Genomic DNA, 17,672 nt, shown 5'->3' with positions numbered 1-17,672 from the left:
TAACTTGCTGTTTGGGAAAACAGCATTAGAAACTTGTGACTTACAGCAGGAACAATCAATCTGGTATCTTTAAGCCAATGTTGCAGAAACAATTGCACTAACTAAAGTCAGAGGAAGAAGAGCAGAAAAGGAAGTGCCTGTTTTCATTGAGACTGATGTTTAAATCTAGAAGTCGCCTTCAAAAAAGGGATTGACGTTTGTGCAAGGACGCAAATGTCAGACTGTGCTTTTTTAAGCTTGGATCTGTTGAGACTGCTCGTGCTTTAAACAACAGGTTTGAAGTGTTTGTACCTAAATTTGGACAGAAAAGCCTGGACTCTTGAACAGCAGTTTGTATCTTTTCCATGGGGGGGGTGGGGGGGGAAGTATTTAATTGCAGTTAATCATAAACTTGAGCTATTTTTAAAAGTATAACCCCCCACTATTTCTGCATGTTGCATTCAGCAGGACAGACCTAGACCTATCTGACAGCGGTGATCTCGCAGAATCACACAGAATTTCTTCCCATAGAGCCCAGGACTTTCTGCTACAGCCAGGTGGAAGCTATCTTCCATGGGGCAAAAGGCATTAGAATTTATCTTAATCACGAACAGGTTGAGGGCATCCGATTAAACTGAAACTTTGGTTTTGGTAGCTGTGCTGCACTGACCTTAAACAAACGATGACACACATTTCAACAAAGGCGAACTGTGTGGAGGTTCCCGTACAGATGTGCCAGATTCATGCTGCATGGGAACGATGGATTTGTTTGTGCAAAATGCTCAGAGTGATATCGAGCAGTTTGTTACAGATTTTTTTGGAAAGAATCATTGTTTATCTTTGTCTGGAGGGTATGTCTTCTCCAAAGTTCAGAGGGAGTTTATTTTTTTAGTCTGTGCAAGCCCTATTTGGCATCATTCTCCATCCTGCTACTCAAGGTTTCTAATACGGAGATAGATCTACGTTCTCACCTACCATTTAAACAGGCACGTCTGTGGAGTAGGGCCTCTCCAAGAGGCACAACACATGGCAGTGCTTTGTTATAAGCTCAATGCGCTCATTGTAACTCGCAGGTCTTGTGGTAGGAAGGTCAGTGTTTCTGTACTCCACGGCTAGACATATATTGTGCCTGCTAAATACTGCTGTAGTATTTCATCATAGTGGGAACCCAGACAATACGTCATGACTTGCATTAATGCGTAGGATCTTGAAAAATCAATACAGTTCAAATAACAGGGGACTGCTGCCCAATCGGTTACTATTCCTATGACACACAGGGGAATTTTTGCAGGTGCAGCGTTGGCTGTGCCATTAAGCTGCCACTGAGCATGCAGAAAGTACAACGGGCTCTCTGCTAACTCCTAACAATTATTCAGAGACATGCAAGGGCACATATTATTGGAAACACAAATGGTTCCCTTGCTCCAGACATCTCTCCAGATTAATTTTTTTTTGGTACTACAAATACAATAGTCAAATTCCTCAAGGGAAGGCCAGTCCCTGAGTCAGCTTTTGTGTCCAGCAAGCCCCAGACCAAAGTGACCGTATTTCTTTTGCTGTCTGAGGGCCTGATCTAACAACCATTAGAATCAATAGAAAGGCTAATTGATTTGAAAGACTTTGGATAAAGCATCTAAGGCCACAACCTGCACCATTTCAGTCACCAGAAAATTTGACGTTGACCTCAGTGAGTGCAGGATGAAATACTCGGGCTTTTGGTCAGCAGGTATTTAAGTACATGCATGTAATTTATTTCATTTGTAACCATTCATGTGCTTAAGTACTTGTCAGACTTGCAACAAAAGCAGGCTGGTTGCCAGGTTGAGAAGAGGGGTGGCTTTTGGACCTGCCCCTCTCCTACCAACAGCAATGCAATTTGGAGGAAAGAATAAGCAAGCCCATTTTTCCCACCATTTATTCACTATAGGGAATTAAGAAATGAGATAAGTGAAATGAAGAGGAAAGAAATTGGAGCAACGCTACAGAAAGGGAAGAGCTTCTTTCCCTTTAATTACTTCTCAGGGGACTGTAAAAAATAAAAACACTAGCCTTTTAACTTCATTATGAGTCTGTATCTCAAATACAACCCAAGCCTTCCTAGGGCTTGCCTACACTGGAAAAATACATTATGTTAATTGATTAACATGTAATGCTTAATGTAACAGTCAATATAAACAAAGACTACTATGTTTAACATTTTTTGTTGTTGTTGACCCAAGGTAACCCAGCTGCCAAACATGACAGCTCTTGTCTATGCTGAGTGCTTTGTATCACCTTAATTAGCGTGTTCTAACACAAGGTAATTTTGCAATACAGATAAATTCTTTGAGGCATTTATTCTGTAAATTTAATTTTCTGTCTCGCCTACCTTGAATGCACAGACACGCGCCTCTGCCATTTCCCCTCCCCCATTCAATCTTGGAGCCCCGATCATCAAAAATCAAAGAGACTTGGTAGGCTTTTTCCTGAGTTGCTTCAACTTATAAAACTAAAATTCAATCAAACATACAGCCAGTTTACGCCCCTTGATAGTGCTGATGTTATAAAGTTGATCCCATAATTTAGGAAGGGTTAGTTCAGCCTAGAAAAATATAATCAAATACCAGACGTTTGAAGTTTTGGCAAAAATGTTGCAGATCATACAGCTAGACAGTTTGTCAGTCAAATTACACAGCCTATTCCCAGCTGCAGGAAGACACTTTTCATTGTTTTTCCAAAATTTACTTCCTCCATTTTGTTTTACACAGAAAAGCTTTGTCCTTACAAGGGGGAAAAAAGTGTGCAAAAAAGGTATTATTAAACACTGAGGTTAAAAGATCAAGAAGTTTATCAGGACTCCAGCAACTGTAACACACTCCTGTTGCACGCCTTGTATTTTAGTAGAAAATGTTATAGCTTGTTACAAATCCAGTTACTCAGCACTACCGGAACCATGAAAAATCCTGAATTGGTAAGATGTGTTGCATGTAAAATAGTTTGGCTACTCATCACCCATTTGTTTCAGCATCTTCCAAAGGGCGTGGATATTTGCCTGCCCAGCATTCTCTGTGGTCTGAAGCAACTCTTAACACTCTGATATGTTTAGAGTTATATTAATCGACTGAAGGTGTGTGGCACAGCTGCACCAGCCCTCCCAGCCTGTAACTTCACCGCCTGGAAATTCCTTTCCTTTTAGCTGTTCATCTCGCAGAAGAGCACTGCATTTACGTTCATTGCCTCTTTTTTTTTTTTCTTAAAGAAAAACAGGGAGTGGGTGGGGTAAGTGGATTAACATACAAGTTTTCTAGGGCTTCACATGTGGTACTTGGAAACTTTACAGCCCAGCCAAGGTGCTTCAGCCTAGTAATTGTTGGGGGATGCGATGCTCCCCCGCTGCTCGCCTCTGGTGAGACCCCACCTGGAGTGCTGCGTCCAGCTCTGGAGCCCTCAGCACAGGAAAGACATGGACCTGTTGGAGCAGGTCCAGAGGAGGGGCACAAATATGATCCAAAGCGATGGGCTGGAGCACGTCTTCTATGAGGACAGGCTGAGAGAGTTGGGGTTGTTCAGCCTGGAGAAGAGAAGGCTGCGGGGAGACCTTATTGTAGCCTTTCAGTACTTAAAGGGGGACTACAGGAAGGATGGGGACAATCTCTTTAGCAAGGCCTCTTGTGACAGGACAAGGGGTAATGGTTTTTAACTGAAAAAGGGTAGATTTAGGCAGGATATAAGGAATGATGAAGCTGGTGAGCCCCTGGAAAGGGTTGCCCAGCCGAGGCACGGATGCCCCACCGCCGGCAGCGTTCAAGGCCAAGCCGAACGGGGCTTTGAGCGCCCCTACCTGGTGCCAGATGTCCCTGCCCGCTGCTTCCGTGGGGACCCCAAAATTAGCAAAGTTATCCGCAGCCACCGGCTCCGGTAACGCGTGGGGAAGGGGCGGGGCGGGGCGGGGCGGGCGGCCCTGAGATCCCGCCCCCCGCCCTGCCCCTTCCCCCGCCCGCCCGTCACGTGCGTTAGCGACAGCCGCCGGCGGCACCCATTGGCGGAGGGGCGGGGAGGGGCGTGGCCGGGGCGGCCGGGCCGTCAGCTGCGCTCCGCGGCCGTGACAACAAAGGGCTCCGCGGGCGCGGGGTCGGCGCGGCTGCCGGGATCGGGAGCGGTGTTGTGCGGGTGAGTTTCCTTTGTGAGGCTGGAGCTGACCACGGCGCGGGGGGCGGCACGGTCAGCGGTAGGCTGAGCACTCGGGCGAGGCGGCGGAAGGCAGCAGCAGAGTGCCCGTCTCCCCTTGCATCTCTCCCGGCTGCTCCGTCCTCGGAAAAACATCGGGAACGGGAGGGTTTTTCCGCTTTCTCCCCCGCCGCTGCCTTGTCCTTCCCCCCCCCTCCCCGCCCAGCGGCGGGGCTGGGCTCCGGAGCGCAGCCGGGAAGGTGCGCAGCTGCTGCGGGCTCTGCCGGGTCAGCCGCCGGCTCCGCCGAGAGCGGCTTTTTGGAGCCTCCTGGTGGTAAATAGCAAGGCTGCGAGCGGAGGGCGGGGGGGACCATCGGGCAGGCTCCCACGGGGAACTGCAGGAGGGGTGTGAGGGGTGTCTATTTTTGGGTGTTTTTGCTTAGCATGCACCCTATCGCCTTTGCTAGGCTAGAACGGGGGGAAAAAAGAAAAAAGTTTCTTTATGCAACAATACAATATTGTTGACATGCGTTGGTTGTGTATCTGTAACAGTGCTTTATCACTGCTGTAGCTGAGCTGGTCATCCCTAGCCTTGTCTTTCCTTGCAGCTGATACAGTTCCTGTCTAACAACCAGCATACCTCTCTTTCAGCTGCTCTCTCATTTGACTTGCCTAACGATGGCCCTCGCTAACGGCAGCAGTGTCACTTCTTGGTCCCCATCTGACTTGCACAATAGAGTGCAAGTGTGGCATTTTGAAAGGCACTTGTCCAAAAGGATGTCAAAACATCAGCTGGTTTCTAAATGATTCAGATGGTTTTTTGGGATGGGGGAAGGGGGAAATGGGACAATCTGCTTTTGATCTACAGAAAAACATTTATGGGTCAAAAGTTGTGGGTTGTTTAGCTTGTGTTCTCAGGAACAGTGATCTATCTCCCTTTTCTCTCTCAGAGGTTAATTATTTGGTGTTGCTGTGATTCCTGTGGAGCCTTAACAGAGTGTGAGCTCTCACCTTGCTCCACGCTACACGCAGAGCAAAAAGACAGCCCTTGCTTGAAGAAGCTCCCAGTCTAGATCTAGGAAAGAGGCAGTGTGTGCGAGTGGCAGTGGGAGCATGGGGAGAGCCAGCGCTGATCAGCAGTTACGCTACCGCTTGGTAGTGAGCCTAAAGAAAAAACAAGCTCTTTTGTTCCTAGGCCTTGTGCCGGAAGAGGGTTAGGGGTGGATGTGGAAGGTGACTGGAAAGCTACAGGCTTCAAGCTTTCACTTGGAGTCCATTTCCTTATCTGTAGCAAGTTCTGAGTAAAATTGAAGCACTCAAACCTTCTCAAGAAGATGCTTAGGTGCGCTCTGTGCATTCGGCGTTTCCTTAGGTAACCCATCCAGGGCTCAATGACCTTAATGGTTAAAAGCGTTTCCTGCTAGTAACCACTGAAAATTGAACTTTACTGCAGTTAAAAGCCACTTCTGCTTGCTGTGGATGTAGAAGAAGGGAATAAATGTTTACCTCTTTCTTTACAGAATGGACTACTGTTGCCATTTTTTTCTTCCCTGTTGTTAAGCCTTTCCATTTTTCAGATTTTATCATTTTTCTTTAGACTCCTGACCATTCATGTAGCTCTCTTAAAGAGACCCCAGATGTTTAATTTTCAAGTGTGGTCCTAAAAATCAGCCTTTTATCACTACTGCAGCTGAGACATTTGTTCCTAGTCCTGTATTTCCCTGCAACTCATAGCCCCTGTTAAAGAGCTAGAGTGCATAACTTCTTGAATTATGCTGCACCTTTTCATATTGCTTCTGAAGACTACTCTAAGTTCTAATCCTATCCTTTTGTGCTGTTTGAATAAGGAGGTAGCTACATAAATGTCTATAGGAGCGGTGTTGCATGGAGCAGGTGCTTGTCCTTGCATTGAACAAGTAGGTGATGGGGTCTGGTGTCCTGGGGTAAGATGATGTAGAATGCCAAAATGACCCTTTAGAGGGGCCTGAGAGTTACAGGATGAAGCCAGGAATACTGGCCTTAAATAATATTCTTTAAGGGTTGTATCTTCTCTTAATGGCTGCGTTTGTCTAGTGTAGTGTGTCTACTCCCTTTCTCTTTCTGAATGCAGACACTCATACTGTCCTACATGCATATCTTCTTCCATATTTAATTATTAAGCAGGTATTTAATAATTCTGGCATGCTGTGATAATTCACTGTGGTGAAATTAACTTGTTAAATTGGTGAACATTTTTCATGCATAGCCTTTCCTTATTCAGCTACTTTAATGGCTTCTATTTATTGGCTCATACATAAACACTGAAAGGCTCTAAGCACACTGATCTGAGGTGGTTGAATGTTCAGCTTCTCGGTAGTAATGACATTTTTCATCTTAACTGCCAAATGCAGATTTCAGGCTTATGGTGACTAATTACATGTAGATGTAGGGGAACATATTGAGAAATAAACATTGGTTTTAATCAAGTATACAGGTTACTTTTCTTTGTTACTTAGGCTTGCATACATGACTAATTGGGCACTTGCCGTGGAAATTTATCCCACTGGTAACTAGGTAGTGCAGTTTGAACCTGAAGAGGGGACGCGCCTTCCTGCTGTGTTAGCTTGTAGGCAATGGCCCTGAGCTGTGTGTGATGGGAGAGAAGATATGCTGCCTTGGGCACCCTGGGAGCCCTTGCAGGAGTCTCTGGGAGAGGTGTGAGGCTGTGCCAACAGAGGAGATGCGAAGTCTGGAGCAGAAAATGTGTGCTTGCCCCTTGCATCTCTCTCAGACCAGGAAGAAGACAGGCAGGGATTACAGGGAGCACCCCAGTGAGTGTAGGCACAAGGCTTCTCGGCAAAAGTCCTCTTCTCCTATAGGAGAAGTTGGGGACCAACAACTGAACAGACCTTTGCACAGGGAGGAGGATCTAGAGGAAAGCACTCAGCTCCGAGGAGAGACCTAGGCTTTTTCTTTGTGTATCTAGCTGGGAGGGAATGGTGAATGCCAGTGAAGCTGCCTCTCCTCTTAGGGAAAAGTGTTCACTGGTTCCTTAGGCTGCACTAATGAGAGGGTTTTTAATTTGTTCCCTAGGGCTCTTACCTATTGCTTTGTCATTAAGACCCCTGTCATCATTTTTTGCAGGTTTCACATAAACTGTTTACCAGTCATGCCTCTGCATGTCCCGTACCTAAGCTGATAAAGCACCTATGCACTTTAATCTCAAGTCTATGCCAGTCTTCTAGTACAGTGTGAGCTGTGCCTTGAACCTTGGATATAAAGACCTACCAGCCAAAGTCTTGTTCCTGCCTTAGTAATGTTCCAGAGGTTAAATAACATGCTCATGGGAGAGATTAATAGCTTGTCCAGCCAAGAGCCAGAGTTCAGTGAGAAAGAAGACGACGAGTGGATTCTGGTTGACTTTATAGGTAAGACGTCTGTCAAACATAAGCTCTGCTTAGAAACCAGTAGCATGGGAGAAACTTTACCTAAGCAAAACTGGTGTGGATTAGAGCGTAGGGTATCTTCCAAACAAATGTACCAAAACATGTTACGTAAACTGATGAGAAAAATGATGTCAGGTTTATAAGCCTGACACAGGCTTCAGCAGAACCACTTGTACAGATAAAATGTTTGACTTATTACACAATTGTATTGCTTTACTGATAACGGTTGTTTTACGTGTCTAGCGTGGATTGTCAGGGAACTCCCTTTTCCCCTCCCTTTGCTTCTCAAAAAAAATAAGTTTATATGCCTGCTGATAGGGGTTTATTTCTGTTTCCTTGTTTTTCTTTTTTTATATCCCATTTCTGGCTACGTGCAACCTTGCTGGTTTTGACCTCCTGCAATCACCAATGTCCATGGGTTCCTCTCCGCTGACTAATGGCCACCTACAGCAGACACTTGCACTAATTGCTCCACGGAGGAAGCGGACATCACTGAAGTATCGGCCACGGATGGCTCGCCTGTCTTCTCTTGTTTACCGTCTCCCTTGGAACACTTGCCGGAGGCCAGCGAGTCTTGCTTCATCCAGTTTGAGTCATGTCCCATGGAGGAGAGCTGGTTTATCACCCCTCCCCCATGTTTTACTGCAGGTGGATTAACCACTATCAAAGTGGAAACTAGTCCGATGGAGAACCTCCTAATAGAGCATCCCAGCATGTCTGTGTATGCTGTCCACAATACCTGTCACAGCCTTAACGAGACTGGGTGTGGAGATGAGGAGTTTCACAGCCCAGGTAGTCCCAGGTATGCCTGACTTCTCTTGTCAAGGACCTCTGTTGCTGAAAATATCTGGGTTCTATTTGATCAGCTTAGACACTTAATACTGAGCTTTCCATCTTATTTCAGAGCAAGTGAATAAAGGATGAGTACTACACAAGGTGGGTAGGGTGGTCAGGGCTGCCTGCCTGCTTAGAAAAATGTTATACAAGGTGACCATGTCAGGAAACAGTTAGGTATGCTATTTTGACACTGAGGTGAATATGTATGGAGCCTCGTTGTTCCCTCGCAGAATATGTTCCACTCCTGTTGGTGGCAGTTAGCTCTATAGCTGATAACATAGATTTGAAAGCACTTTGCCCCCTCCATAGCTATGTGTATTTTCATACCTGTTAGTACCCTTTTAGTTACCTTGTGAGGTGAAAAAAATATTACTTTAACTATCCTGACAGGAAAGTCTGTTTGGTATTTTTTTTTTGTTCCTCAACCTGGTGATAGATTAGGACAGGATTAAAGTTTTCCACAGGTGCCTTGTGGAAAAAAGCAAACTGAAATAGTCCACAAAGCTTACTCCCCTCAAAGTCAAAAAAATTACACTGCAAACTTCTGCTTTTAGCAAGGTAAGAGGTTGCACTGCTTGAGTTGGAGTTTTTTTGGGGGTGTGGGTGGTCCTTAAAAACCTACGTGGAATATTCCATGTGGAATTACTGCAGATGCATGTTTGCTTTGCACTGCTGCTTTGATATTAACTGTCCAGTATATACAGCTATATCAGTATAGTGCACATAGACATGTACTAATAGAGTATTTTTGCCATTATGACTCTACACTTGCCCGTGTGTTCATTGAATTGGAAATAAACGGGTGTTTTGTGAATCCTGGTTAATAACAAAGACTGACTTTTCCTCCCATCTGGTGCCTACAGTTAGAAACAACCAGACAAAAAAAAGTCATGGTACAGTAAGCATTGTTACACAGGGGGAAAAAATTGAGCATAGTGGTAGAGTTGCTGTAGGTAGATGCCCACTGACTTTTCTGATGACCTCCTTGTCATAAAGTTCTTAGTTGAAAGAAATGAGTGACTTTGAGATGATATGCTGCTGTATAATATTGAAGTGTAGTGCTGATACTGTTAGTCTTGGAGAACATGGGATTTGTATAAATATTCGGGGAGGGTAGTTTGTGATGTTAAGCATCAAAGGTCTAGCTTAACTTAAATCGGGGGGAAGCTATGAGCACACAGGACCCTTAAAATGAGGGTCTGAAGGAATCTGCAAGAGAACTGCAGGCTGTGAGGCATACCCTAGTGAGAGACGGTAGATCAGTTTATCTAAAATATCAATTATATTGGATAGTAACACACAAAGTAAGATTCTGACTTTTCTCAGTGACTTGTGAACTAGGGATACTGGTATAAAATCTTCTAGAGAGGGATATGTTATATTATGCTGTACAGTTAAGCTACTTTTATGTGTTGGGAAGCTAAAGGTGTGGTGATCCTCAGCTGGCGCATGAATAAGTTTCTTCACAGTGAATTCTGTGCTGTTGCTTCGTCAGAGGATCTAAGCTTTTGCATAAGAGCTATTTTGAGTGGCAGAACTGGGAGTAGATTTAAGTCTAAAGCTGAGGTAGATTACAGGAACTAGGAAAATGAATTACACTGGTAATGCACTAAGTTTCAAAAGCTGTTTTGAAGTCTCTAGTGGTTTAATGGTTGGCCATTTAACATTGTAGGGCCAAGAAAAGCTGCTTAAGGCACACTGGCACAGTAAGTACTACTGTTTTGGGACAGTGCTTTGTTTGATCAGGCTGCTAGCAACACTGCTTCCTCTAGAGCCTTGTCTGCCAAAAAAATACTGGTTTTAGGACTAACCTCTGTGCCAAATGATGTTACTTGATCAAGCCTAACTACATCTGCTTTAACAAGCTGAAACGCTAAGTGCAGAAAAATTACTTAAATATTAATTGGGGTGGGGTCTGAAGCCTTTTAATGTTTCTTGTGAAGTCTGGCTCCGTAGCGCAACTAGCAGGACACTTACGCTTTCTAGCAGAATAGATGCTGGGGGTGCAACAGCAAATGTGTGTAGCAGCGGTCTGGCTTTAGACACAGCCCCTCTAAAATTACATTTTGACAATCTTGATGGAAGCTCATCACCCTCTTCTCTTAGTGCCCGGGGCTTGCTAGCATCAGGCTACCAAAAGCAACCACTAAGATACCAAAGTGCTACGTTTTGGAAGAGCGTGTGGCCTTTTACCTAATTCAAACCACCTCTGCTATCCCAGTTTTGCTTTAAGATGGCAAGGAGGAGAGTGTTGGTTTGCAAACCAGCGCTGGAAGACATTTTGATAAGAAGGGAAAAAGCATAAATATCTTCAACTAGTTTTTCTTCCTTTTGTGGAGGAAATATACTTGTTCCTTTTAAATTCAAAGCAAAAGGTTGTTGTTTAAACCTCCTCTGTTTTGTCAGGTTAGTCATGTTTTTCCATAACAAACCACAACACTTTGTATTAGCAGTTGATGTCCTTTGCTAGTTAATGACATGCAGAAAGGGCATGCTTAGGAAATACGGATTCTAATAACACAAGGTGGTGTGGCCTCATAGCTCCTTACAGCTTTCCCCAGAAAGACTTCATATGGAGTTCCACCTCTAGCACTGTTGAACATGTTAAGGGATCACCCCATATAGGAAACAGTAGCCCCATATTTGCAGGCACCGTCATATAAATTAAACTGGTGTAATCTGCATAGAACTTGTTTACAAGGCACTGTGAGTTGATTTGTGATGTGCTGTTTTCTTATTTCTTGCTTCATATTTCAAGTGCCAGGTGTAGGACAGTATCCAGTGAATGAACAAGGGAAAAGCAGCATGTCACACATGGCTATTCCAGAATATGTAGGCTTCAGTTGGTCATATTAAGCTACCCAAGGAGCCAAAAAGCAAGTGGATTTGAATATTTAAAAGAAAAATTAGAAGGGAGGGAATATTCTCTTGCTGACAGGGAGTATTTTGCTCCCGTGTGGAGTGAGGGGAGGCAGAAGATCTCACTTCTCTGCCAGGCACCTGCAGCCCCCCTGAGAGCAAGGCTACAAGGGTGTACCATGGGCAAGGCAGACCAGACTTATGTCTACAGAGACATCATACAATAAATGCAAGTTAAGCTCTTCCAGAAGAGACTTTATTATAGAGTCATGCTAATGCTGACAGACTTCCCAAGAGACCTCCTGCTCACATCTGAGCAAGCTCCTGGTCTTGCAGACATCTTTCCTGGGCACCGCTGAGTGGACAGCTAGTCGTTGGACCCTGGGTGGGGAGAGAGAAGGCAAGCAACTCTGGTGCCACTGATGTCACACCAGCTGTGGCACTCAGGCTTGGGATTTACTTTGCTTTTAAAACTGCCAGGCTATTTTTAGCTTTACTTTGGAAGTTTCAGGAAACACTAGTGATTGTTCTGTTAAGTAGGAAAGTCCTTTTTCAATATGTCATTCCCTGCTTGCATAGGCTGCTGGTTTGTTTTTCACTAGTGCATGATGGAGTAAGGATTTGCCAAAACTGCTGACTCTCTGCTCATGAAATCTAGAGGGCTGGTTGAGGAACAGTCCTTCTAAGTTACTTCCCATGTGTGTCACAACTGCTCTATCTTTCCTATTCCTCTGCATGAACATTGTTTGGATTTATTTGCGTGGCTGGCAATCCCAACACACTTTCATTAGTGTGCTCCTGCTTTCAGGCTGAACCACCTATATTCAAGATGATTTTTAAACCAAACTTTGCCTAGTGGATAAGTCCAAGTCTTCTAAAGCTGGAGCAGTGTGACATGCGTTGCTTTATATTTCTGTTCTGTATTGCATCTTGGGCTTAGGGAGGTGGGGTGGGGAAGGAAGGGCATTAATAGTGTAATATGCCAAAAGTCCAAAGGCTATTGTGTTCTCTTCGCACTAAAAGTGAGTTAGCAGTGCTGCACGCTACTTGCCAGTGTGGTTTTCCTAAACTGACTTGACCTCGCCTCAGCCCAAATATCAGTCCCAGTAGATTAACGGTGCCCTTCTGAGATGCTGGATGTTGATATCCATGTCTCTTGCTCTCTATAGCTTGCATGTCTTTCCAACACAGCTCAGGAATGACTGATACCTGCTTGTTACATTTCTAGACTGGAGGCCCAAAATGAAACAGGACAGCGTGTTCACTGCTACATCACAGCTCTTGCTACTCATTCAACTTTTCTGGAAAAAACCAAGAGCTTTCGTCCTACCCACTGGATAAAAGAACATAATGGAAGACACTATCTCAACAGAAACGGTCTCCGTCGCCAAAACCTCACCAGGGATTGCCACTCTCGGCAAATCAAGCACAATGGACTGTTTGTTCACCAGCCTTGCCAGCGTCAGTTCAATTACTGATGGCTCTCGTGGTTTTAATCTATGGTCTAATTGTTTTTACGTTGCTTTTGTTTTTATGCATAGGTAAGTGTGGTCAATCTGAAGCTGATCATCAATCCCTCAAACACAATCGTAACTAGTGTTGCATTCTTTTGAAACGACACATAAATCTCTGAACATCTTGCAGCAAGTCCTAAACGTTGATGTTAAATGTCAATGTCTTGGAAGCCTATCAGTATGATAGTTTGTGTGCTGTTTTATAAACTATGATGTATAGATGGGTTCTTAAATGGTATTTTAAAGAAACTTAACTGAGATGGAAATCAGTTACGTTTTGCGTTAATCAAAGTGGAGTTAGAAAATTTGAGGTTAGCCCTATGCTTTAAAGACCAGTACTTGACAGCTTGTGTATCTGTCCGTAATCAGCATATACGATTATTTTCTAACAAGGAAATACTATAGCTGCCAGTGGATATTACATAGTTACTCTGAACTGTTACAAGAAGGACATCTAATCTAAATTGCCTAGTACCTGCTTGTGTAAGTGGAGTCTGTGTAGGTGTGTTAGGTACTTAATATGGGTGTCAGTAAAGGGTTAAATGTCCCCCAAATATTGTTGCAGTATGATACGGCACTGGTGTTACAGATATAGTACCTCAGTGGAATGGAAGGAAAAGTGTACCTATGGGTTAAGTGCAGATGCACAACCCAGAGAGCTGAACTGGGTTTTACTTGGTACAGCTCAAGTTCTTACTCCTTTCTCTTTCTTTCGGTCTTTGAAAGGTATATTTCGCCTACCCTATTTCATTTAATCTCTAGTTAAAGGAAAAAATGGTGGATTGACGGTTCTTTTAATCCCATCAGTAGCTGACTGCTCTTTAAAGAAGTCAGGCTGATGGATGGTTATTTCTGAGCTGCTAATTGCTGTTAGATAGTCTCATATTTACAGATTGAGAGTAGCTCAAAAGTAGCTAGAAGGAAGGTTTTAGCAGTTCTCCTAATTTTCTCTCTTTTTCTCTGAAAATGAAGTCTGAGTTAATTGTGACTGGAAATGAAGGGCAGTGTGTGGCAGGGAGAAGAGTATGCTGAAAAACAGTCTTACAGAACTAAACACAGTGATAACAGGGTGCATAAAAATTGAGATAGATTGGCAGTGGTTGTTCTCCTAGCCCATTTGGGGCAGAAGGACTGGATAGCACTTCTGTGGGCCAACAGGAAAGAAAAGCCATTCAAAACTAACAAGTGGCTTTCTTAAGAACACTGTGCAAGATGTTTCGGAAGTTGGCAGGCACTTAAAAAAAAAAGCAAAGTTCACCTGTTAACAAAAGAGTGTATTACACAGCAGCCACGTGCCATGCTGAACCCCAACAGATCAATCTGGGAAGCAGATTAAATGGCTTTAGAAGTGTGGAAGCAGAACTCTGCACTGAAAGAAGAGGGGAATGTAAGTAAGGTTATCCCTCCTTTCTGTCACTGCTTAATGTGACTTACTGGGGTTTTTTTCCTTCTGTTTAGTGCCTAGGGCATTAAAGTGTTAACATTACATTCAACTATGTCTTCCAGTAGTCCTTATACAGAAGTTAGTATAAGGAGTCGTGTGAGGAGCCTTTTGAGATTAGGCAAGATCAATAATGTGAATTATTCCAGACCTATGAAGTATTTTAAATTCATCAAAACACCTCAATTTCACTGAAGCAAAAACCCAACAATTTGGATTAACCTTGATGTAGTGGTAACATTGCACATTCTGGAGCTGGAATTGTTGTGGCACATACTTAGAGGTTATAAATGTTGTTCCCCATACACTGTTTCACTGCAGATGTCCTGCTTTACTGGGATTAGTTAGGTTTGTTGCAAAGGGATATTGACAAATAGTTAAATGTACAAAAGCAATAGGTGCTTTCTTGGATATACTAGTCTCTTTTTTTTAAAGACACATTGAACTCACATGGACAGTGAAAGAAAATAGAAATGGTCATGTCATGAATTTCCAAAACAGATTTGTTAGTACTTTTTTCAGCAGTATGTGCCCATGTCCATACAACAATTCTTTTGTGGTCCACATACTCTGGTTTATCTGCAAATAGCTGTAGCTTCACCAGTCTCTCATCTGTTCACAGGTACTCTTACTTGCCTCAGATTATCCACCTTTATCACTCCAACTTTTTTTGCCCCGCTTAAACTTCCTTCTCCTCACTGCCAACTTTCTAGCTCAGGAAAACTCTTTGCTTTCCTTTATTATTTTTCTTTATATGAAAGTAACTACTTTCCTTCAGCTTTAATTTTCTTAAAGTGAAATGAAGGAAGATGGAGTCTCCACCTCCCTGTGTCAGAAGGAGTAAGTAATCCTTTAACTCTTAACAGGGAGATGGAGTTGCGAGTATAAGGCTCCCAGGCATTACAATGAGAGCCTTGGTCTGTTCTTCTCAGTAGGCAAGTAAATGCAACTTTAGACTGCTCCTAGAATTGGGAGATACTGATCATCTTATACTGCATTACTAGATGACTTTCTGGTGATGAAAACCTATATCTTTCAGGATATAAACTGTTTTGTTGCACAAAGCTGTGCTTCTCAATTTGTAATATTGGAAACCATATTATTGTGTGAGATAGTACTGCATCAATGGCTTTTTGTTAATTTGTTTTATATATTTATGTTGATCTAGCCCTGTTTTGTGCCTGGAGCTATTGGGCGATTAGATTTGTTTTGGTTTTCTGTTTTAATAGTGAGCTATGTGGCTTTTTATATGGTTTTTGAATTGTATTAAAGTGTGTGTGGTTTTTTTCTTGTAAAAGTGGAGGCCTTGCACTGTCTCATACTGATTGATATTCATGAATCTTGCTGAAACTATTTTCATATGTATTGGTCAATAGACAGACTTGCATTTTAAACTGTGCCTTCTACACAGCAAACTTGAAGATTCAAAAGGGACATTTCAGTTAGGATTAATACTGTACATCAGTCTATGCATATATGGCAGCTTCTCTCCAGAGCCACTTCTATTTGTAGCAGTCCTTTGGATATGGAAGAATGTCCTGGCTCTTACTTTTAATAGTTTAACACAAGCTGAAAAACAACAAAATACAGCACTTTGCCAAAAAGTAGCATTGCTTAACCAGTGTGTATTTACTAAAACAATCTTCTGTATTTTGTTTTCATAGTGCGTTCTGCACACCATGGGGAGACATGCTTTTAACTCTCAATAAAAAATGGCCTATTGAAAATTGTCAGTCTGTTCTTTTATGTTACAGGTCAGTCAAAATCCAAATGCCTGAGCACCGTATCAGGTATGGTAGGTACAAGGGCCGAGTATCTCAGAAGAGTTGCTCTAGTACAGAAGTCCTGGGAATCAGTTTGCATTGCTAATCAAGTGGCAATGCATGGTCTAAGGAGCGTTACATATCTCTGCCAACTGCTGCGTTTCCTGATCAGCATGCGATAGTGCTGTAGGTGAACAGGACAGAGAGAAAAACATGTTACTGCTTAAAATGTGCATGAGGTAGGGGGGAAAGTTTTTCCTTATTTAGGCTGAACCTCTCTTAAGAGATTCAATTCATGCCCATTGCCTTCCATCTTCCTGCCATGGACTGCCATGAAGAATCTGGATGGAAGGCTGCTGTTAGCATTCAAGAGGTCAAAGCAGGGACAGGTAACCTGTAAGCGATGTAGAGACCCTGTGCAAATGTCCAGGGTTGGGGTTAGGGAAGCCAAAGCCAAGCCATCTGTAGCTGAACCTGGCAAGCAATGTGAAGGACAACAGGCCTTCCATATGCATATCAGCTGCAAAGGGAAGATCAGAGAAGACATGGTCCTGCTGCTAAACTAGGTGGAAGTCCTCATGACAAAGGACATGCAGAAGGCTGAGGTAGTCTGTGCCTTCTTTGCCTTGCTCTCTACTGGTAAGACCAGCCTTGAGGAATTGCAGGCCCCTGAGGCTGGTGGGAAAGGCCTAGAGCAAGAAAGATCAGCCCTTGGTTGAGAAGGATCAAGTTAAAGAATGCTTAAAGAGATGGGACATACAGAGATCTATGGGATAAATCCATGACTGGCAAAGGAGCTGATGTCATTGTGAAGCTGTTCTCATTACCTTAAAGGTTATAGCAATGGGCAGGATTCCTGAAGGCTGGAAGAAAGCAAATGTCTTTCCTATCTTCAAGAAGGACAAGAAGAATAGGGGCAACTACAAGACTCAGTCTCACCTTGATCTCTGGTAAGATGATGGAGCAAATAATCCCAGAAACCATTTCCAAACATGAACCAGGAGGTGATTAGGAGTAGCCAGAATGAATTTATGCAGGAGAAAGGATGCCTGACAACCTGACAGCCTTCTACAATTAAATGAGTGGCTCAGTGGTTAAGGGGAGAGCAGTGGATGTTGTTTATCTTGATTTTTAGCAAGGATTTTAACCCTGTCTCCCATAACATCCTCCCAAACTGATGAATCATGGACCACATAAGTAGGTGGTGAGCAGCAGGTGCATCAAGAACTGGCTCAGCTGTGCTCAAAAGGTTGAGATCAGTGGCATGAAGCCTAGCTGGAGGCCAGTTGCTGCTGGTGTATCCTACCAATGCTGGATCTTACAGTGTTAAAAACCTTCATTAATGACTTGGGTCATGGGGCAGGGTGCGTAAATCAGGAAGCTTGCAGAAGGCAGGAGTTATTTATACATCAGGGGGCTGTACTGCCATTCAGAAGGACCTTGACAGACTAGAGAAATGGACTGACAGGAACGTAATGGAGTGCAACACTGGGAAGTTTCCGGGGGGGGTCATCTACCACGTCTTTAGGCAACCTGTGCCAGGATTTCACTAATTTGCTAGAGACTGATAGGTTGGATATACCTTCAGCAGCTGGGAAAAAAACACCACGTAATCTCCTAAGGAAACAAAAATTAACCCTAAGCAAGGGGAATATTTTCCTTCCAAAAGTGCTGCATTCTTCTGGGCTCCTGCTTGTACCTGAGGATG

The 17,672-nt window shown here is 43.6% G+C and overlaps 1 protein-coding gene across 5 annotated transcripts; it reads left to right on the top strand.

The window, feature by feature from the left end:
- Positions 1 to 4,005: 4,005 nt before the first annotated feature.
- On the top strand, positions 4,006 to 15,928 carry TP53INP1 (tumor protein p53 inducible nuclear protein 1). 5 transcript variants are annotated; one of them, XM_075085439.1, is made up of 5 exons: positions 4,012 to 4,128; positions 7,249 to 7,532; positions 8,004 to 8,352; positions 10,060 to 10,093; positions 12,475 to 15,928. In XM_075085439.1, exons 2-5 carry the CDS (start codon positions 7,421 to 7,423, stop codon positions 12,490 to 12,492), a joined length of 513 nt encoding a protein of 170 aa, XP_074941540.1. In that variant the 5' UTR covers positions 4,012 to 4,128; positions 7,249 to 7,420; the 3' UTR covers positions 12,493 to 15,928. The 5 variants fall into 5 exon arrangements, with proteins under 5 accessions (XP_074941536.1, XP_074941540.1, XP_074941538.1 ...); XM_075085437.1 differs by having other exon boundaries at positions 8,001 to 8,352; XM_075085435.1 differs by lacking the exon at positions 10,060 to 10,093 and having other exon boundaries at positions 4,006 to 4,128; positions 8,001 to 8,352.
- Positions 15,929 to 17,672: the final 1,744 nt, after the last annotated feature.

The sequence above is a fragment of the Phalacrocorax aristotelis genome, chromosome 2 (assembly GCF_949628215.1).
Source record: "Phalacrocorax aristotelis chromosome 2, bGulAri2.1, whole genome shotgun sequence".
NCBI classification, from domain to species: Eukaryota; Metazoa; Chordata; class Aves; order Suliformes; family Phalacrocoracidae; genus Phalacrocorax; species Phalacrocorax aristotelis.
The sequence above is the reverse complement of the archived record's forward strand: the minus strand, read 5'-3'. Positions and strand labels throughout refer to the sequence as shown.

Excerpts from the sequence above, each read along its gene's own strand:
- TP53INP1 (XM_075085435.1), top strand. The coding sequence starts at position 7,421 with ATGTTCCAGAGGTTAAATAACATGCTCATGGGAGAGATTAATAGCTTG. Across the intron at positions 7,533-8,000 it reads GATTCTGGTTGACTTTATAG|CAGACACTTGCACTAATTGC; the intron begins GTAAGACGTCTG and ends GGCCACCTACAG. Across the intron at positions 8,353-12,474 it reads CACAGCCCAGGTAGTCCCAG|ACTGGAGGCCCAAAATGAAA; the intron begins GTATGCCTGACT and ends TTACATTTCTAG.